General features: G+C 43.5%; 2 protein-coding genes across 9 annotated transcripts in view; one reads left to right on the top strand and one right to left on the bottom strand.

The window, feature by feature from the left end:
• Positions 1 to 14,938, bottom strand: part of clockb (clock circadian regulator b) — a 15,786-nt gene extending 848 nt beyond the window's left edge. Inside the window, exons 1-25 of one of the 7 annotated variants that reach the window (XM_034532254.1) lie at positions 14,403 to 14,525; positions 12,269 to 12,360; positions 11,778 to 11,938; positions 11,612 to 11,674; positions 11,324 to 11,412; positions 10,276 to 10,335; positions 9,807 to 9,955; positions 9,162 to 9,253; positions 8,426 to 8,515; positions 8,183 to 8,303; positions 7,498 to 7,611; positions 7,283 to 7,401; positions 7,064 to 7,146; positions 6,653 to 6,759; positions 6,419 to 6,566; positions 6,172 to 6,247; positions 5,325 to 5,469; positions 5,007 to 5,104; positions 4,674 to 4,856; positions 4,249 to 4,407; positions 3,179 to 3,391; positions 2,359 to 2,588; positions 2,113 to 2,242; positions 419 to 553; positions 1 to 169 (exon numbers count right to left, since the gene is read on the bottom strand). The exon at positions 1 to 169 is cut by the window's left edge and continues 848 nt beyond it. In XM_034532254.1, coding sequence (XP_034388145.1) covers positions 1 to 169; positions 419 to 553; positions 2,113 to 2,242; positions 2,359 to 2,588; positions 3,179 to 3,391; positions 4,249 to 4,407; positions 4,674 to 4,856; positions 5,007 to 5,104; positions 5,325 to 5,469; positions 6,172 to 6,247; positions 6,419 to 6,566; positions 6,653 to 6,759; positions 7,064 to 7,146; positions 7,283 to 7,401; positions 7,498 to 7,611; positions 8,183 to 8,303; positions 8,426 to 8,515; positions 9,162 to 9,253; positions 9,807 to 9,955; positions 10,276 to 10,335; positions 11,324 to 11,340 — 2,638 coding nt within the window. In that variant the 5' untranslated portion in view covers positions 11,341 to 11,412; positions 11,612 to 11,674; positions 11,778 to 11,938; positions 12,269 to 12,360; positions 14,403 to 14,525. Of the gene's footprint in view, positions 170 to 418; positions 554 to 2,112; positions 2,243 to 2,358; positions 2,589 to 3,178; positions 3,392 to 4,248; positions 4,408 to 4,673; positions 4,857 to 5,006; positions 5,105 to 5,324; positions 5,470 to 6,171; positions 6,248 to 6,418; positions 6,567 to 6,652; positions 6,760 to 7,063; positions 7,147 to 7,282; positions 7,402 to 7,497; positions 7,612 to 8,182; positions 8,304 to 8,425; positions 8,516 to 9,161; positions 9,254 to 9,806; positions 9,956 to 10,275; positions 10,336 to 11,323; positions 11,413 to 11,611; positions 11,675 to 11,777; positions 11,939 to 12,268; positions 12,361 to 13,660; positions 14,129 to 14,402; positions 14,526 to 14,828 lie in introns of those variants that run through there. The other 6 variants (XM_034532270.1, XM_034532246.1, XM_034532295.1 and 3 more) reach the window with 6 other exon arrangements.
• Positions 14,571 to 20,722, top strand: si:dkey-245p14.4 (uncharacterized protein LOC563576 homolog). Of its 2 annotated transcripts, none has more exons than XM_034532306.1 (4): positions 14,571 to 14,695; positions 18,978 to 19,100; positions 19,317 to 19,495; positions 20,207 to 20,722. In XM_034532306.1, the coding sequence occupies exons 1-4, from the start codon at positions 14,620 to 14,622 to the stop codon at positions 20,474 to 20,476; spliced, it is 648 nt and encodes a 215-aa protein (XP_034388197.1). In that variant the 5' UTR covers positions 14,571 to 14,619; the 3' UTR covers positions 20,477 to 20,722. The 2 variants fall into 2 exon arrangements, with proteins under 2 accessions (XP_034388197.1, XP_034388206.1); XM_034532315.1 differs by lacking the exon at positions 14,571 to 14,695 and adding an exon at positions 18,482 to 18,789.
• Positions 20,723 to 20,751: the final 29 nt, after the last annotated feature.

The following is a 20,751-nucleotide window of genomic DNA, read 5'->3' as shown; positions in this document are numbered from 1 at the left end:
GCTGCTGCTGCTGCTGTTGTTGTTGTTGTTGTTGTTGTTGTTGTTGTTGTTGCTGTTGCTGCTGCTGCTGCTGCTGTGTTGCCTGCGCGAATGTGCCCTGTTGTTGGAGTGGGAAAGCTGCCTGCAGAATGAGCTGGGTAGACTGGTTGCTATGGAGAAGATGAGTGCCCTGACAGAAAGACAGTGCAGGAGCATTACAAATTGAAACAGTTCTTAAGTAAAAAAAGAAAAAGAAGCATCTTCTCCTTCTCACACACTCTGACAGTAAAGTGAATGAACATCTTGAAGTTTGAATCAATTCAGTATGTTATGTCACTCATTACTCCACGCAGGATAAAGATAACAACAACGTACCCAAATAAAACATGATACTTTGTGTGGGTTTAAATAAATCAGACTTGCCGCCCTCTATTGATACCTGTATGAATTGCTGTTGCTGCTGCTGCCCCTGCTGGCCACCCTGAGCCACTACAGTCGTCTGGTTCTGGCCGTCGGGCTGACCTTGGGGCGGTTGGGCTGGTTGAAGAGTCAGAGTCTGGGTTGGCCCTCCCTGCTGAAGATACACATGAGTTAACATGTAGTCATGTCAGTGAATCATATAGGAAATTCTGTTTTTGAATATTGTCGGCCATTTGCTGCTTGTTAGGTTTGAATAGCATCACCTCTACTTATGATCTCTCTCAATGGCTTCTCTACGGATCCAACTTTTTAACCTTTTGGCGATTTACACATTATAGTTCGGCTGTGTAAAACCTTACAATAAACATGAGCAAATATATTGATGTCATACATCAAATTAAACAAGAGAACTTGGGCTACAAGAATCAGTAAGCCATTTCCACACAACTCAAACACCAACTGAAAGAATTATGAAAATATCATAATCATCATTGTGTCAGGAGTCAGCCCACTGAGCACGTTTCCGGAACTAGCAACCCGTAGCTCGGTGCTATCAGAAAAAGCCAGATAGCAAAAAGCAGGAGGACTCCACACAGATTCTAAATATCTTTTCAAAATCCTTCTGCATCAAAGCACCACTGAGATATGAAGAACACAGCAACATGAATCGCTTTAGCGCTTACAGTCACAAATGTTGCTTATCTTTGGCTTTAAAAAATAAATAAAAAATCAACAAAGACTGCTATATTTGGATGTATTGAACACCATAAGTAATATACAAATGAAATATATGGTACATGAGAAAATTCAAATTGCCCAAATGCCCATTTCGCCTAATTAATCTGTACTAAAACCTCTCTAACTTTGTTCTGCTTTACTTTTTCAAACTCAAACTTTGCAGAGAGACAGGTCCCATAGTGTGCTATGATCTCTGTTGTGCTCTGCTGTTTCTGTGCATCCTTCCAAGAGATAATCATCCTGAAAGTGCTTTTTTTTCTAGGCGAACCTGGAAATTCAACTTTTGCTTGTCTTTCATCTTTATTTACTCTTAACCAGTAACACATACAATAATATTTACACATCTGAACAAAAGCACACATGGTTTGCCTTTATTATAACACTAACATTATTCAAATAGCCTTTGTGGTTGCAGAGATACACCCTTTTTAGTTTGGGTATGTTATTTCGAGCAGAAACCTAGAAAATAGCACACGAAGAGGGCTGGAGTCTACTGGATGAGCGAATGCAACAACAACCCTGAACCGGTTTTACTGACAGTGAACCTACAAGTCTTTGGAACTGCTGAGTCGTCTATAGGCCTTAAAGGAGAGGACGAATGCTAAACAGCTTCATTTTGAAGAATCCATCAAGCATGTTTGGATTTATTTTAATCTCTTTGTGATCTGCTTTTAAACTTAGACTGTAAGCAAGGGATGTTGCTGTCTTCTTTGAAGACAGGACCTTCTTTTCATTGCCAAATATCAGCATCAATAACACAAAGTCTTTCCATAAATTCATTCATGAAGGTGAGATTTGCCGACCAATGTTTCTCCGCCACCTCCATGGTGTTTCTTCTTAAATAATTTGGCACTGTAACAGCTCTAAACAGCTGGGTGGTTGCATGCCTCACACTCGGACGGACTCTTTGCAGAGTCGTTTTTCTGGGATCAAATACAGTTTCATGGGTCGTGACTCATGCGGCTTCATCCGTACCTGTTGCCCACCAAAGGGGTTGTACGCGGTGACCACCTGTCCCATGAACATGGAGGTGGGCACCATGACCGCTCCGCACGCCATTGGAGCGGTCACAAGCTTGGTCACCAGCTGCTGCCCTGCTGGAAACCTGGAGGGGGCGACATGGAGAAACGGGGGCAAGAAAGAGAAAGAGAAAAGTGAATAAAAATAATATCTACTGTATATTACCAGTTACTTAAAAACTGAACAAATCATTGCACATACCGGATCTGTCGATCCTGCGTGAAGGTGGCCACTGCGGTGCCTTGCTGGGTGTTGGTCTGCGGCAGGCTGGTGCTGATCTGCAGCACGTTGGGCTGCCCTGGCTGGGAGATCATCATGGTGTTGTACAGCGGAGCGGATACCGAGCCCTGGGTCTGGGTCTGGGTCTGGGTCTGTGTCTGTGTCTGGGTCTGGGCCTGGGCCTGGGGGGGTTGCTGGGACGGACGCTGGGGCTGAAGAGTGGTAATGTGGGGGAGGAGGGAGGGACATGATATGAAATCCTTTAAAAAACAGAGTAAACAGACTATGGGACTTTTTTTTAGGTTCATTTTATTTAGTTATTTTTATTTCATTACTTTAGGTATACAGAAAAACAGAAAATAAACTATTCTATTGAATACTCTGCACATTGTTTTCATTCAGTTTACATAAAAGGTGGTGGGACTGTTCAAGCTAACATGACAAGATGCAGAATATTGGTTTCCAACCAAGGCAAAGAGTACTGAGTGTGTTTACAGTACTCCACCGTCACAGAGCTTCCTGTGCAGCTAACAGCATGCCCTGTTGCTCTTCCTGTCTTCTTCGTGAGACGTAAACACTGCAAGTACACTGAACAGTGTTGCGTTTGTGTCCCTTGTCGGAATTCTCGACACGACCGATCAATAGTGACAAAGGGTCACACGAGCTCAGTGTTCTCACAGGACCTCAAATGTTGAGTACATGATTAATGTTTGACCTGTTCCTTTAAAGGTTGCAGATACTGCAAGTTTTATCTGAGCTCAAAAGAACAAACTTTTTTTTCTGTTTGATATTTGTGTCCTACCTGTGTGAGGGCGTTGGTCTGCTGCTGCTGCTGCTGCTGAAGGTTCTGCTGGGGGGGCGGAGCCTGCTGCTGGATTGTGAGCTGCTGGTTTCCTGAATGGACGGGGTTAATTGTCGTTTGCTGGACCTGACTGGTCAGAGCGGTCGTTTGTTGGACCGAGCCCACCTGGGGGAGCTGCACGTTCATTGCTCCGCCCTGCTGCTGCAGCAACATCTGTCGGGATGGAAACACCACCAAGTCAGGCCACAGTGGTGTGTGTGTGTGTGTGCGTGTGTCTAGGTTTGCACTGCATGCACCCGTTTCTGTACGTTTATTTGGTTAATCTATGCGCATTATTAAAAGAGAATAGAATAATTAAAGTAAACTGTACAGCTTCACAGGGTACGCGCGCGGGTGAAATTACGGTGTCCTTTGAATAGAACAAAAATAATGCATATTGCATGCTCTGATCTAGGTCAGGCACAGCCAGGTGGAAAGCAACAGGAAAAGACAAAGCGCACCACTCATCTACTGATCTTTAAAAAAAAAAAGAAAAGGAGGAGAGGTTGCATGCTAGACATCATGGGGAGAAACCTGAATGCAACTGAAATTGCTTTTGAAAAAGGTGAGTGTGCAATTGTTCTGTGAGTTAAACGAACCCTTGTCAGTTAACTGAAGGAGCTCTCTGGTTTAATGTTGGAACATAATACGTTTTCTTTTGCAGCAAAAGGTTACAGCACAGCAGAATAAGACCGATGAGCAAACTCAATCTATATGCAACGACTGTTTGCACGAAAAGGCTACGTGTCGAATTCTTATTACAAAACTCATACTCACTGTTGTTTTGGTCAGTATCAAGATCGTGACTATTGAACAAGATTACTGTCTTTGGAAACATCACGCACTTAGAAAGACAATTTAGAAAACCTCAAATGGTTGTAGAGATAAGAACGGCAGCGACGCGTCAACAAAGATCACACCCACAAAGCGCGATAAACGAGACGGGGGTTTGCGCGTCTTTTATGGCTCGAGAGATATTATGGAAATTCGATTAGCCGCACGGCCCTATTTCACGTTTCAAAATGCAGTACCTGTATGCCCTGGCCCTGGACCCTCTGCAGCTGGTCTTGGATGTGCCGCAGCTCGTCCTGCTGCCGCTGGATGTTGGCTTGGATCAGTCTTGTCCTCTGTTCCAGCTGATCCTTCAGATGCTGCATGGCATTCACCTGCGCCGAGAACTCCATCACCGGCTGAGGGTGGGGAGAAAAAAAACAGGCCGCTCGTGTCACTAATGCTCGTTACGAAACACAACTATATATTGGATTGTAACGCCTGTATCGTGACACATATCTCATTGGCAGATTCTTGACAACGCACAGCCCTTCTTTTACTGTCTGACTATTATTTTTCTCAATTTCTTCATAATTTAGCGAATAATCGACCTTTGAGAATGTGGCACCAGTGAATCTTTGTTGTTTCAGCTTCACTACACAGCACATCCTGCCACCGTTCTCACCTGTACGTTTGTCTGTAGCTGCTGCTGTGGTTGCTGTTGTTGTTGTTGCTGTTGTTGTTGCTGCTGTTGTTGTTGCTGCTGTTGTTGCTGCTGTTGTTGTTGTTGTTGCTGCTGTAGTTGCTGTTGCTGATGAGTGATCAAACCTGGAGTTACACTCTGTCCTGTGGTCTGAGAGCTCATAGACTGCAAATAAACAAGGGATCAAGAGAATTATGGTTTAATGTAAACCGAAGTGCAATAATTAGTTTGATTATATTTTCTTAACCCAAATGTCCAAAACAAGAACTCCACAAAGTGTGTCATGCGTTATGTTTTGGGCCAATCAAGTCTCACCTGGCTGCTGATGGATGAGCGACGCTGTGATGTCACCTCCATGGTGGAGGCCAGGGACTGCGGAGGAGGTGTGGCCGTGTCCATGTGTAGCTTGGAGGCTGTCGCAGGGACAGAATCATTGACTGAGTGTGAGTCATACTCTGCTGACAACACGTATCATCTTACTGCGGGGCCTCCCATCCCACTAAACTCCACAACTGATGTGTCATTGACCTGTCTTTAACGTATTACGTCAGGGTAGAACTGACTAATACTATATATGCACATGCAACATGTGTGTGTGTGTGTGTGTGCGCGTGTGTGTGTGTGTATCCTTACAAGTGCACGTGTTGTCAGAGACATGCGATGAGGACTTGTGGGAACTGCGTGAGGAGGTTGAGGCTGTTCGGCTGCGGTCAAATCGCTCCAGGGCCTCCTTGAGGCTGGACGTGTTGAGCTGTGACTCCGAGCCAGAGTCCAGAATCTAAAAGCAGACGAGCAGGAGAGAGATGCACTTGATAGACGATCTTTTAAAAAGGTATAATGTGTAGAATCTTCCTTTAAAAAAAAGGTTGTTGCATGTGTGTTTATATCCTTCAGTGTCTGCTATCGGTGCTATTCGACACACACACACAAAGCAGAGAGGCCACAGCGGGCGGGATGGAGCGTGAATGCTTCATCCGCTGCATTCATTCAAATTCCGGCAAAGCAGGACCTTCCTGCAGGGTTGTTGCGTAGGTGTGGGCGTGTTTATTTGCGCATGCTTTTGTTCTCGCCAACGCCGCTCCCTCTGTTCATTTGCGGTTGAGCGAGCACCAGCCACGCTCTCGTCTCTCTCTGCTCAGGACCAGAGGAAGCTCAGCGACTGTGAAGCCTCTTGCGTGCGAGCGGCGACACCGGAGGCCAAGCAACAGGCACGTTCCAAAGAGGCGTGTCTTAAACAGGCGCTGCACTAGTACATGATCATTAACAGTGAGTAGATGGACGACCCAAATAGGCCACTAGAGCACTTCAGTCGGTCTCCGAACAAAAGTTACATTACATGACTAAAACAAATCTACAAATTCAACCCCAATGCGTTTGTGTTTTGCACATACTCGATATATATTGCGATACCTTGAATTATTGGACCCATGCACTGATGAAGGCAGATACGTTTGGTGTGTTTCAACATGTGATTTCTCACCTTATTCGCAGTGACTTCTGGGTTAGACTCCTCAATGCCCAGCTCTCTGCGCTGTTCCGCCCTCACCTCTGCATAGCTGCGTTGTAGACAAAAAAAAGAAGAAGAAAAGGAGAAGGTGCATGAGAGATGTGAATATGAGGAGCCGTTTATTATTACAGACTCTTAACAATGGTTTGGAGATGTCCAATGATCAAAACCCCAAATCTCTGTTTCTATGGGTATAAAGGGGACAGGGAAGCTGCAGTACCTGACTACTGTGTGTGTACAGACAATAAACTCGGGCCGAGAGTTCCACTGGTGATAGGTGATGTAGTAGTGTGTCTGAAGCCAGATCCACTGTTGACCTTTAGTCAGGAAACGATAGTAACAAGACTTCCCTTTACCGTACTGCATCACTGCACGTGAAAGTAAGACAGAGTGGTTAGAAGCGACAAAGGCGTTTTACGACACAAAGTGAAGGTGTGCAAATATGAGCCCTCACGGTGTTCGTGACACTTGGCTAGCGTCTCCAGGTCGTCCACGTGGTAATAGTCGTACCCGGATGTTCCCAGAACCTCGAAAGGCAGGTAGCCTATGATTGGTGGAGCTCTGAAAAGGAGAAATGGCATCCCTTGTCAAAATCGGAAAACCAGAAGGTCGGCTTCACAGAGCTCAGAGGGCAGCGTGGCCGACCAACTGGGTGCTCTTAGGTTTCAGGGAAGTGTATGCAAAGAGAGGACGAACTTGATGAGGCTCTAAAGTACATATCCCTAAGAAACTAGGTTGGGCTATGCTTTAAGTGAAGTACGTGACAGTGTTGCCTATGCAAGAATAGTGCGACCCCCCCGAACAGGACTTATGACGGCGTATACTTGCAGCTTAAAAAGCAATGCGCGTGTGCTTGTGTGTTTACCTATGGTCTAAGAAGAGGAACTTCCACTCTAGACTGTGCCGAGAGGTGAATTCCTCATTGGGCTCTTCCACTGTACACATCTCCTGTAAGTATAAAAACAAAAAAAGAAGGGAAGAGAGAAGGTATGTCAGATCAAATGATTAATTTGTTCTCGTGTGTGTGTGTGTGTGTGTGTGTGTGTGTGTGTGTGTGTGTGTGCGTGTGTGTGTGCGCCTCTACCTTGATGAACTGAGGTTTGGTCAGCCGAACAGTGGCTACGAAGCACACCTGGTCGTCGAACGCCGGTTGCAGTGACCGCTGTAACACCCCTGCGAGACCGTTCCTCGTCGCGTTGGGAACTGCAGAGCAGAGCAGGTTTTGCCGTTGAAGCGGTTGTTCAGTCAAAGTGGCTTTACGCAAATGTTTCTGTGTCGAATGCGATTTAAGTGACATACCGTTGTTGAGTGACTTGAAGTTGCCAATAAACTTGACATATTCGTAGACAGGCGGTTCCTTGGGGTCAATGGTCCCTCGCAGCATATGGCAGCAGAACTCCATGTGGTTCTTAGCTGGAAGAACAATAAGTCACAACAATACAGTTGGTCAAAGTAATGTGAAAAAGACAAAAAACAATTCTCCAGTAAAAATATTGTTCAAAATGTGTTTTAAATGTCTCATGGTGCTGGAAGGATATCAAGACAAAACTGTCAAAAAAAATCAGACTTTAGATTTTATAATGAAGAAAAAGGATTTAGCTACTTAAGTCGGAGAATGTGATGGTTTTTCTAGTTGCTTCCTTACAAACAAGAGTAACAGGACAGGATTTGTGCTGAACTAACAAAATCAGTAACAGAGTTGTGATAATCTCACATTATCTTCAGTTGTTTATTTCATTCAAAATATATTCAATGATTTATTGTATTGTTTTGGTTCCTGTATCATTGGCTTTGGCCGTTAAGGTTCATACACACCTTTATGACTTTAAAAATCAAGTAACAGCTGCAAGCTGTGCATAGTGAATCATGGAAGCAAGAGTTAAACTGAATGATACTGTCCACACAAAAACCGTACAGTATCCCTGCGTGATGTTGTAAAACTAGCAGCAAGCATGGTGTAATATGATTTTGGGGTGTTACTGACTCTTCAGGTAGTCGGAGCTAAGGTTCTCGTGGTCGGTGGGGTGCGTGGACAGAGCCTTGTACACCTCAGAGTGTTCCCCAAGTGGCAGGAAGTTTAACAGGTTCTGGTCCACCAGGTCCGTCTGAGGAACACAACATATGCATGAGAACAATAGTACCACCCATAGGTCCACTTAAAGCTTGGTCTCCAACACATTGGATGACGAATACATAGCAGGTAAAGGACAGACCCAGTGTTACTCACCGGTAAGTGTTCAAGTAGTGAGGTGACACTCTCGGAGACGTAGAGGATGTTCCCATCAGTCATTATTGCTAAAAAGAACCCATCCAGAGCCTGATAATGCAAGACAAGATCAAGTAAAAGGCTGTCATTGATTCGTCTGTTGTTGAATATCAGCAAAATAAACAATTCGTAATATCTGTTAAAATATCACTGCCGCATTTTTACTTAGAAATAAAACCCAGTGCGTCACCCGTTGGTTTGTGGACGGCCGTTTTGAAGCCTCCAGTTTGGTATTCTGGCCGTAGCCATCTTGTTTTCATGCAACCAGAGGTGACACGAGAGGGTGGAGCGAAGTACAATGGAACGCTGAATAAGAAATTGTGTAGGCGACCAAAACGTTTACAATTAACGTTCTGGTAGGGACCTGTCAATCACAAGGTAGCCCCACCCTAAAGCATACTGTGCTTTATCGTCTGTTAGACTCTAAATGGACCATAATTTACTAAATGAACATCATGCTATATTGAAGAAGACTTGAAACTTATGATTGAGACCATAAAGTCATGTTTACAATGTTTACTGAGGGAATAAAGTAGAAAAGTAGAGTCATTTTCTCACAGACTTCTATACAATCTGAAGGTTAAGGCACGTCTGCATTAGCTTCACTTTTCCGAACGCCTGACAAAAACCTACAGCGAGAGTAAAATAACAACGGAGATGACACCAAACAGACAGTACAACATGTGAGATGTCTGACCTCCAGCATGAGCTGGGTGAACTCCTCATTGCTAAGAAATGGAGGCTTCCAGTCCTGCCTGATCTCACTCGACTCCGACTGGGCTGCGATCTCTGGTGGAGGAAACGGAAGGAAAATGGACATTTTAAAAAATAATTTAAAATCCTGCTTTTCAAGAAGAATTAAGTGGGGAAACCACGACGGGACATAAGAGAGACAACCCAAAAAGAAGAAAGGAAAATGAGTGAAAACAAGGCACTAACAGGCGAGAACAGAGTGCAACGGTGAAGTGGCAGCCGAGTTAATTATCATGCGCAGCAATGATAAGAGCTCGGATTACAAAGAAATAGTAACACATGCCTAGTAATTAATTATTTCAGCATAAATGAACCACAGCATTAATGATTATGAGGTGAAGCTAAAGCAGCTAATCCTTAAAGTGGGACATAATTATTATTCATAACACATCAAGTCACTACACACAGTTAAAAAGGTAATAACGAGTAAGGTAATAAAGAGTCAATTACACTTTACAGATACAGTACCCATGCCTCATAAAAAGGGTAACAAGCTCTCGTAATGAGAGTGAACAAGCACGGGCGGACAGTGTACACAAGAAAAACTACATATAGAGCAAGACGTGTCCACCCTGTGAGGTGCCCTGACCTTTGTGTTTACACAGGAAGTCGATGCTTTTCTGCAGGATGGTGGACTTGTCCATCTTCCTGGTATTGCCCGGCAACATCGTGCCGAGTTCCTTGATGAGGACATTGAACTGGTCTCTCCGTTTCTTCTCAGACTTGTTTCGGGACACGCTGAAATCCAAATCCAATTATTCGTAATGCAGTCAACGTTTCGTGCGGACAAACATTTTAAAGAGACTTTTGGGTTTCTTTTGTTTATATACCTTTCAGATTCGTAATTTTGACATACAGAAAAATAACAAAAACACAACCTTTTTTGTCATGTGTGACTATAATGTTTAAACAGTGTGTGGCTGCTGTGTAGGGCATGCCATGTCGTCGGTTCGGAGACATGCTTTAAATGTGTTTTGAATGCTGGTTAAATGTCGGTCCGGTCAAAAAACAATCCTTTATATATGATGTTTTATCATCACTCTTTATATCTTGCCTACCGTTTTGCTTTGTCCTTCTCATCTTCTTCCATCAACCCATCAAAGATGCTACAATCATCCCTACGGGAGAAGAAAAAAAAAAAACATATTTGCAGCTTATCCTGCCCCACTTTCTTTTTTTTTTCCCTGTGTACGCATGTTTGTTGGCTGCTTGAAAGCAGATCTGTATTGTTAATAATAGCGAATGACGGATGCCGGTTAATGAGAGGAATCCTACATGCCAGGAGCAGGTCTATTTTTGGGTCACACAAAAAAAAAAGAGAGAGAGAGGAATGCGTTACGCTCGCAAGAAGATTGCAAGTGCATTTGTGAAACAGGGCGTGTGCTCGCCTACATTTCAATCAATGTAGGAACACTTTAATTTTTACCGACGGCTGATATCTATCTGGAGCAGTTATTTATTACGGTTAAGTTGTAATTTTACGTTTTATTGTAGCACTCCAGTTCATGATAACAATAACAGTCATTATAATTACAGCCGTGACAGCTGGTATTGTTTTCAGCTTACGAGTGTATATGTGTGTCATTACGGCAGAATGTGTCCTGGAGACATATTCTGCAGGGGAAACAACCACAGAAACGTAAATTAGCACTTGCCAGGTGTTTTTATTTCTGGTCTTTCTGTGGACAGATGTTGTCAACGTGATAGCGTCACAACCGTGGAAGATGCATGTACACAATTTTATACGTGTTATTGTTGAGATCAAAATGAAGGCTGAGTTTGAAGATGGGTGGGGTCCGAACAAGGGTCGCCGGAAGTAAAGGGGGAAGGGGCCAGTGGCCTGATTTGGCGTGCGTGAACCCCCCCCGCAGGATGGTCTTTAGTTCATCCATCATTATTATCATCACAAATTGGAGGCATTTCGTTGATCAACATTGACACGATTGTGGGTTGAATGTTCTTGAAAATCTGTATATCTGAACACATTTCTTACTTAAAGTGCTTATACGCAACACATGTATTGTGTATATGAATGTCATTAGTGACACATTCACATATTGGTGCATGTTTGTATTTGTGTGTGTGTGTGTGTGTGTTGAAGTATACCCTATGCTTGATGTCATGGTGGCTGTTGATCAGGGCTGTGGCTGCAGTGATTTGCTCTTTAGGCGTGAGGTAGGCATTTGGAAGATCAACTAGAAAGACAGAAAAAACAGCATTGCGTTAGCTTCGGCACATATTGCAATTCCATGGACTGAAGATACGATTGACTGTTTTGACACAAAGCGTACTGCCGAGCTTAAATAATTATATAAACTTGATAAAAGTCCTTTCTGAAAAAAACAACAAACAGGCATGTTGAATGTTTTTTATATGTCTTTCTCCAACACACACCTTACTTATCAGCATTCCCATGAGGTTCAGACAGCTGGCTTACTGCGGTCAGTTCTTTTATACCTTAATATACAACAGGCCATATTTTGTAGTCTATGTTGCAACATGTTGAAAAAATGCACGACCAAATTTGATTGTGTGTGTGTGTGGTGAGAGGACTTCTCACCCCAATGCAGCTTATGCACGTGGTCAGTTTAAGTCTTTTCTCAGGGGTCGTAGAAAGGGTTTGGGGTCAAAGCCGACTCTAAAAGTCCAAACGGCCGCTGAGGTCATTGGGGGTCACGAGAGGGCAACAGACCACGGGAACAACATGGTGATCAACCGAACCTGCGGGAGGAATCAGAACAGAAAGCTAGGGGTCAGTAGGTCAATTTGAGGGCATGTTTACTTTTTACTTCAACACTGTTTTGTCATTGAGCTTATGTTAAAATTGGACCCTGTGGAAAAATTGTACAGTTGATACTGTCTGACTTTCTGAACAACTCACTTATAAACTAACTAATAAATAACTAATAAAGCAGATTTGATGAATCAAGACCGTTGGGAGGTCTTATAATTGCAAAAGTCTTGTGCAGCAAGGAAATCCCTGGTTTGAGTCCATTATTATGCAGTAACCCAGTTATAAAGAATGTGGAGGTGCGGTTATTTTCAACTTACTATCTGGAATGTCTCGTTATAGACAAAACTAGCTGTTTTAGATCCTATCTTTCCAGGCACTGACAAATCTTCATGAGTGAGCCACACCTCTCCTGCAACACAAAGAACCCGCACTCATTCACAAACAGGGAAGGGGGGGGGGCTGTTCACTGTTTACCATGCATGCAAATCCTACAGTCCAACAAGGACAGAAAATGGTCGTGGCTGCAAAACAGGAAATTAGCCACCTAGTAAGGTGTATCCGACCTGCAGTCCTGCAAAAGTCTCTTAAAGATAGTCATACTACTCTAAGATTAGGGGTCACAACTGGTAATTATTTTCAATATCAGTTTATCTGACAATTATTGTTTAATCATTTTGTCACAAGTTTTACAAAAAAGTGTTGTCACAATTTCATAAACCTCAAGATAAGATCAAAGTTTACAGTGATATACAACTCATTATTAATATTTTCTGTCATATTCATTGAATGTGTTGTAACTCTGTTCATTCTGTATACATGACATATATTGCTTCTGTCCATCCGGGGAGAGGGATCCTCCTCTGGGATCCTGAAGGTTTCTTCACTTTTTTCCCCATGAATTTTTTCTTTGTTTTCTGGGAGTTTTTCCTGATCCGATGTGAGGTCCTGGGACAGGGATGTCGTATGTGTACAGATTGTAAAGCCCTCTGAGGATAATTTGGTAATTTGTGTTTATGGGCTGTACAAAATAAACTCAATTGATCATGAATTGAATATAAAACACAGAAAATCGACCAAATTTAGAAGCTGGATCCCTTTAATCACTGATGAGAATAAGTAAAAGTGTCATTTTTCAAAGTGCCTATGCATATCAAAGTGCTATGTCTGACTAACAGTCTACAATTTAAGATACCAACATCATATAAGATCATCTTTCTTTCTTTTTTATCCTGTCAATGAATCAAGTAGTTGTTTTTGTGACGTCTGAATGAACAATGACAATGAAGTCCCTCAAAACTGGTCAAGCACAGCCAATCAGACACCTTACCACCACTGTGATCTTATAAGAGGATGTTGCTGTAAGATATGACAGTACACAGCCACCTCTATGAATAACATCACCCCCCATACTTAGATTATTTATAGCACTGATTTTAGTGGGAGATTATGGTGAGATTTAGTCATTTTGTTAAACCATCTTAATGGCTCCATGTGTCGCCTCCTGACCTACACTCATGTATTCCTGATGGCCAATAAGTGAAGCCTCATTAGACGGAGCTCCTCCATTGGACGAGTCCGCCCCACTGTACATCATTGTCAACGAATAAACACCGATAATAGCGACACGGTATCCACGAATTGCCCTCGACCAAATCCAAAAACAAGCGGCCACTAGCTACCAGAAGGGCACAGTAACGTTGTCAATTTACCTTTTGGTGCCACAGGTGTTCGTCACACAGCCGAAAAGAGAGCAGTCCGTGCAGCTAGCTCGCAGGCTAACTAAGCTTGCTAACCGACAACTGTCCATTTAACCCGGAGACTTCACGCACCTACTGACTCCGTTTCAGTCCCGCTGCGCTCGCGTGACACCCGCTCCGACGACAGGTAGCGCGCTTCACGTCGGTGTAATAAACGGGAGGAATGTCCGAGCCTCTATCAATGGCAACGCTGGCCCCCGAGCTGTCACGCAACAACTGACATTGAGGACGAAATAATCTTTGAAAAATGTTCCCGTCGGTGCTCGCGCGCCACGAGAGACCGGAGGCTGAGCCCCCGCGCGGGGAAAGGTTCTCGGAGAAACCGACCAAAATACAAATGTCGGCCGCGGAGAAATGCCTCAAACCAGCGATGGTGGAAACATTTTCGCGGCAGATGTATGTATACACACACACACACGGGCAAGCACGAACGCGCGCGCGCGCGCGCACACGCGGTCCCCGGGCGCACACACTGGCAGGGCTCCGCGCGCACGCTCGCCCACTCTTACACATAGACACAGCCTGCTCTGAATGTGGGTCACTGGGCCTTGCTCTCCCTCGAGCGTGCGGAAACGGTCCCGGAGCCTCCTCTGCAGTCAGACTGCCTCCGCACGTTCAAAACACCGCGACGGCCGCGCCGTCTCACGATCCGCGACCCGCCGCCGGCTCTGACCGTGCAATAAGAAGCCCTTACCTGCTCGCGGACTCGACGGCAGCCTCCGTGTTTTGCTTACTTGAACGTTGCATCGAGTCGGTGGGGGCCAGGAGGACTCCGGGTAGGGGAGAAAAACAGGAGGCCTACTTCATATTACGAAGTACAGTCATGCGCAATAGCGACAGTAGGGCGCACTATTTTGCAAGTACAGTAGCAGCAGAGCCGAGGGGATCGCTGAGTGATCTTCAGAGGGGAAATGACTCCGCGTGTTTCTGTGGCTTTTCCGAGCGACCGAGGTCCAGCTTTTGATACGAAGAGAATAAACGGACACGGTAGCGACTTGCATATGAATGCACTTGAAGCGAGAATGGCGGACACCACACCGGATATATCTTTTTTTATTTATTTATCTTGACATCATATTTAGACTTAAAAATGAATCACGGTTTAAGGTGTCAAAATTACCTTAATGTGCATTATTAACACCGGCATATTATTTTCAGGCAAACACCGCTGCACACACACACACACGCACTCATACAAACACACACACACACACACGGTTTGGGTGAGCGTGAATGACGGTGAATGTGACATTGGAGGGTCGCCAGGAGGGTGCAGCGCAGGGTAGGGGATGGCCCTGCCTGATAGCGAGGGGTTTCCCCTTTTTATCGACATCCAATCAAAAGCTCTCCAGGCCGTGACGTTCTACATATTCTGTGTCGAGGTTCCCCCTAAATTCTTATTATTAGGCATTTTGACCATAGAAACCATTTTTGTATTATTTTTTTAATAAGACATAAGTGGAATCGGAGGTTCTTTTCACCAAGAAAAACTCCCTTGACATGTTAATTGGATGAAATAAAATTCCACACAAAAGCAACTGGCTCATAATGGAGTGGTCACGTGGGCTACACATGTTGCAGTGATGGCTGTGTGATGTGTTTGTGGACGAGAGAATAAACAAGATATGTCTCACTGCATGGGACAGTAAAGCTCTCCTGTCAGGATTACACCACTGTTCATATACAAGTTTAAACTTCTTTACAAGCAATCCATACTAGGTTGAAAAGATACCGATCATAGGTAACTGTGTTCTAAAATCCTGATTTTAGAATCAGAAGAAGTGTTTATGGCCACGTTGAACATACAAGCAATTTGACTCTGTAAAAGGTGCATAACAATGAACATAGACATAGAATAAAAATATCAAAAGTGACTGACAAAAAACAAAAAAACATAGCTTAATTGTTGCCAACAAAATTAATATATGCGTTTAATTGACCTGGATATTGCCTGTGACAGTTCCGCTACAATAGGATTTTGGCTGTGTCATCCTCCCAGTGCAGCACTAGAAATGCTATGAGGTCATTATCAGCTCTAACAAACAACTGTTGGAAAAGTATCTGTGTGTGTGTGTGTGTGTGTGTGTGTGTGTGTGTGTGTGTGTGTGTGTGTAAATCCAGGACTGCAGCTCCTGTTTGTGCAATATCAACTTTTCTTCACCCAGAGACCGGAGGAAGCTGTGGGGATAATTCTAAAGGCATGTAGTGTTGTCTGAAGTTTGGGAAAGTGATCTTGTGCGTCACATGATGAGGCACGGTGCTGAAGCTCAGGTGTGGCCCCTGTAATATTAAGCCGGAACACCCTCTTGCAAATATTTTCATACTTTTCTTCACCCCACAGTGATCAGAGGTGTGCCACATGTTCCTCAGGAGCAATGGACATCAATGCGCACACTTAGAAATGTGGTTCAGGATCTTTTTTTTCCTCAATGAATTATTTGTTTTATGCATTTGGAGTCCTATGAAGAGTTGTGTATGTATGTGTATATTGTTCTGGGCTTTTTTAACAACCATCTTCGCTAAGGCAAGTCTACATGTTTCATGGCATCTTGAAACATCATGATCATACTGCTTTTTTATTTTTATTTTTCATTTTTATGAGACTGTTTGCCTGTGTGACTCATTTAGCGTCAAGTCCTGAGAAATGGCTGCTGGAATGACATCATTTGATCATCTTTTAGTGACCATGAGTCATTTCAAAATAGTCCAACCTTTTTTTCTTTTTTATTAACACAGGAATACTGGGGCAAAGGTCACCTCCCTCATAAACTCTTTTGTTTACTTGACAATTCATACAAATTAAAAAAAGACACTTACATGATTACAACTCCCTCATGCACAAATAAAAGAACATCAACACCAAAAATTCTTTGGACTTGTGTCCATTGTGCTTCGCGACGTGATGAGGGGACGTTGAAGGGGCCTTGCAATTTATACTCTTTTTTGACACCATATTCCACCTATGCTGAGCCCTTGTGATTAAATAAGCATAAGGTATATGCCAGTTCAGTTAAAATAACTGTAACAATTAGACAAAGCAAACTTAAATCAGCCATATATATACATACATACATACACATATCTACAAATAACATCAAAATACTACAATATTATCAAAAAAATTGCCATCTTTAATGAAAACAGGTTTCTCACACTTTATTTCTCTCTTCCTCGGTGCATAACAGTGCCAGCCTAATTAATTCTCCCTTCCATGCACTCATCATAGTCACACGTTATATTTCTTTCCCTTCTTTCGGATTAGTCGCTATCTGCTTCTCAATTACCCCCCCCCCCCCCTCTCTCTTTTCTGTTATTTCCTCACCTTCCTTTGGCTTCTTGCATACATATGAATGTCATTCCTTAATTCATCTCCAAAACCTCATCTTTTTTTTTCTTCGTTCCATTTTTCCACGGTTATATTGTCTTATCCCTCTGTGCATCCTTAATGTCTTCCCTCCTTTCCTGCTTCCTTAGTACTTCTTGATAGCCTGTTTTTCTTTTCTTTTCTTCCCCCCAGCAACTTCTTTTCTTCTTCTTTTCCTCTCAGCATGCTTCATCACCTCATCCCGTCCCTCCAGTGCGTCACACGGATCCGCTCGGACTTTACTCCCGAACTTTAACGCCTCCTCTCTTCGTGCTCTTTAATCACGCGCGCCTCTCTTTCCAAACTCCTCCCATGTAGCCATGTAACACTATAATACACGTGTGTATACATCCCGTTGGTTTCCATAGCTACAAAGCTAGGGATTATGGGAATGCTTTGGGATAAATACTTGCTGACAAATACAGATGTAGACAAACTGAAAGTGTTTCCATTCAATTCAAATAGAAAAATCCTTTATCATTGTGCATTCCAAATATATATATAGTATTATTACATTATTCCTCTTATGTCAGTTGGCATCCTGGGTTGGAAGTTCATGATCAGTAAGTACAATCACACCTCATGTGTTATTCACGAGATTCAACACTTGTATATGTCCATACACTTCCTGCCCCCTCCGCTCATCTTTTCCATCTTAGACCAGCAGAGAGCCCGTCAAGGGAACACCCACAGAAACCATCATCAACAACAACAACAACAACAACAACAACAATAGAGCACTCAGCTATTCGCAAAAGAAATGTGACAAATCCAATGGGGCCACACTCTTTCCTGCTAACAAATCAAATCAGAGCTTTGGTCCGGTTCACCCCAGGGCTGGGGTTGTGTCCTCCCCATGCTGGTTTGACGAAATAAAAGGGTATATATAGTATGTCCTGTTTATCAGTACATCAGACAAATTGTCTCGCAGAGCCATGCTCGCTAAAGAAGTGTATATAGCAACCTTTATGTGCTTGTAAAAATCCCCCCCGATTTAAGTGCTTCACCCCATTGTACCTTTGCTCAGAGATTGAATTAGTACAGGGTAATGGAAACCATGCAGAGTGCTGTGGGACATCCTTTTCCCACACAACAACCGTTTAATCACACTGATATTGGGCACCCTGCCACACACGCAAACACACACACACACACACACACATATACATCAACATCTATTGCATATGTGAGTGAGTGGAGACAGAGAGACCACGGAAAAAGGAAAAAAGAATCTGTGGCTTGTGAGGAAACCACTTACAAACACAAAGGGCAGAGTCCTTGTATCTGTGCTTTGGGGTAAGACACTTCGCTAAAGTAAATACACATGTCCAAGAGTGGAATCCATATTTGCAGGAAACATGAGTCAACGTGGTGGGTGGGAGGGCGGGGGGGGGGGGGGGGGGGGGGGGATATCAGCGCCATGTAATGGATCTTAATTGAAGCAATAAAAGGGCAACACGATGAAGAGATTGGCCTTTAATTGCTCCCTTTTCGTTTCGATGCCTCTTGGGTAAGTTGGCATTAAAGGCATGTACTTTAATAAAAGATTAACATGGATCATAAAAATGAAGAAAAAAAACTTCACAGCCTCAGAGTGGAGTGTGTGTGCGCGTGTGGCGGAGTAAGAGCTCATTTCATATCCACGACCACAGACTTCTCACGCGGTCTGACCGGAGGAAACCTCATCACCTTCCTCGCCCATCACCACTGCAGCCAGGTTGCACTGTTTGCGATTTCTCTTCTTCTTTTATCTTCTCCTTCTGGATTTGTCTCATCTCTTGTGACTCTTTTGTTGCTTTACTGCTTCAGTTGTTTCTTCTTCTTTTAAAAACAAACAAAAGCTTTCCCCCACTTCCCCAGCCCCTCCATCATCTGATCTCGATTCTTCTCCGTCCCACTCTCCAGTGATGTCGTCTCTTCTGAGGGAGGAGATGCAGAGAGTTTTATTCCGACCTGAAAAACAGAGACTGGTGGAGTTCATTGAGATCGAGGAGCCGACGCACGGGAGACATTTTCTCTGTGTCTCAGGTAAACAGATTAATATATATATATATATATATATATATATATATATATATATATATTGTTTATGTTTGATCAATATGATCATTGGGATGTATGCACAATTAAATGCTATGGTGCCTGGAAAGAGGTTTTTACTTTTCCTGCAGAACCGATGCGTGCATATGCTGCAGTGTCCGTCTTTATTTAAAAAAGTATATATATTTGTTCCTTTTTCTACAGTTTCAAAAAACAAAGTGGTGCAGTTATGTATAGTGCGATGTCAGATATCTCAGACGTCCCTCAAGTCTGGAACCAAGAAGTCCCACACCAAACGCTCCAGCATCCAGGAGTGCTACAGGAGGACGGAGGTCTGGCCCCTGCAAGACCTGACTCTCGTTGACGGACGGGACCCTGATGTGGTAATTAACCACGTGTTTTATATTGCGATTCCCATTGCTTATTATTGAATTGTTTCCTATAATGTTCGTTATAAAGCATGATTGGCACGTATATAATTGTACAACTGTGTTTTCTCATATATAACCCCACGTTATACTCTTTACGGTTATGAAAACTCTGCATTTACATTTTTTTTATTATCTCAAAACTATAATTTCATACATGACCCCCAAAAAAGGAGTGCATTTCTTTGGGAATCCTAAATACAATTTAGAAAAAAAGCAAAACAGATAAGGAAAAAATAGAGTTACAACACACATCATGTCTCTATATTTCAACCTCAGATTTTCGCCGTTATTATAACACATAATGAAATGCGGTTGTTGCGCACCACCGCATTTCATTATGTGTTATACTAATGGCGAAAATCTGAGGTTGAAATATAGAAACATCTTAACTCAAGTCCATGTAGCTTTGTGTTCCTCCAGAAGCCCCTGTTTTTTATTGATATGTTTTAACATCCAAATGTCATTTACATGTCATTTACTGACTCCGGCATCACCTCGAAGGTGTATTTGTCAGATTTGAATCAATTTGAAACCGAGGGACCTTTGTGTTCTTTCACAGAACATAACATCACTGCGTCGCCTCTGATTTTCATTCATTCATTTGTTATTTATTTTAATTTTAAATAAGTAATGCCATCTCATCCTGTGTCTCCGTGGCTCCAGGACGACCCCTGCTTCCTGCTGCACTTCGACAAGGTGCGCACGGTGACGGCCGTCAGCTGCTCGGCCAAATACTCTTTCGTGCGCGCCCTGGTCGTCCTCAGCGACCAGCACTGCCAGATGTCCCTGAACCTGCGGAACTTTGACTGGGCCTACATCAAGCCCACCTCCTTTTACTCCAACCGGGGAGACTGCGTCGTCCTCACGCAGATATGCTTCTACGCGTTCAACCTGGTGTGTCTCTCCATGTGTCCCGTGCCCCTGGACGCATGATGGAAGGAACGGCGACGTGTCGTGCGTGTCGGTGCGTCAGCGCAAAAGATGCGCGCGTTTAGAGAGTATACAACTTGTGTTACAGGAGCTGTGAAGTGAGTGTATGTGTATGTGGCTTCTGGTAACACTACTATGGCTTATTCACCATGACATGTCATCTTTTAATGGCTGAATGTATTTTACAGCTTGGTATTTGGTAACCGTGTAATCTGCTTTTTGTCATCTTTTCCGTGCACGTCATTGAGAGCACCCCGGTCTGTGCGCTATTGTGTAAA

This window comes from Cyclopterus lumpus, chromosome 1 (assembly GCF_009769545.1).
Source record: "Cyclopterus lumpus isolate fCycLum1 chromosome 1, fCycLum1.pri, whole genome shotgun sequence".
Classification (NCBI taxonomy): Eukaryota; Metazoa; Chordata; class Actinopteri; order Perciformes; family Cyclopteridae; genus Cyclopterus; species Cyclopterus lumpus.
Note: the sequence above shows the minus strand (reverse complement) of the source record. Positions and strands in the feature narration are given on the sequence as shown.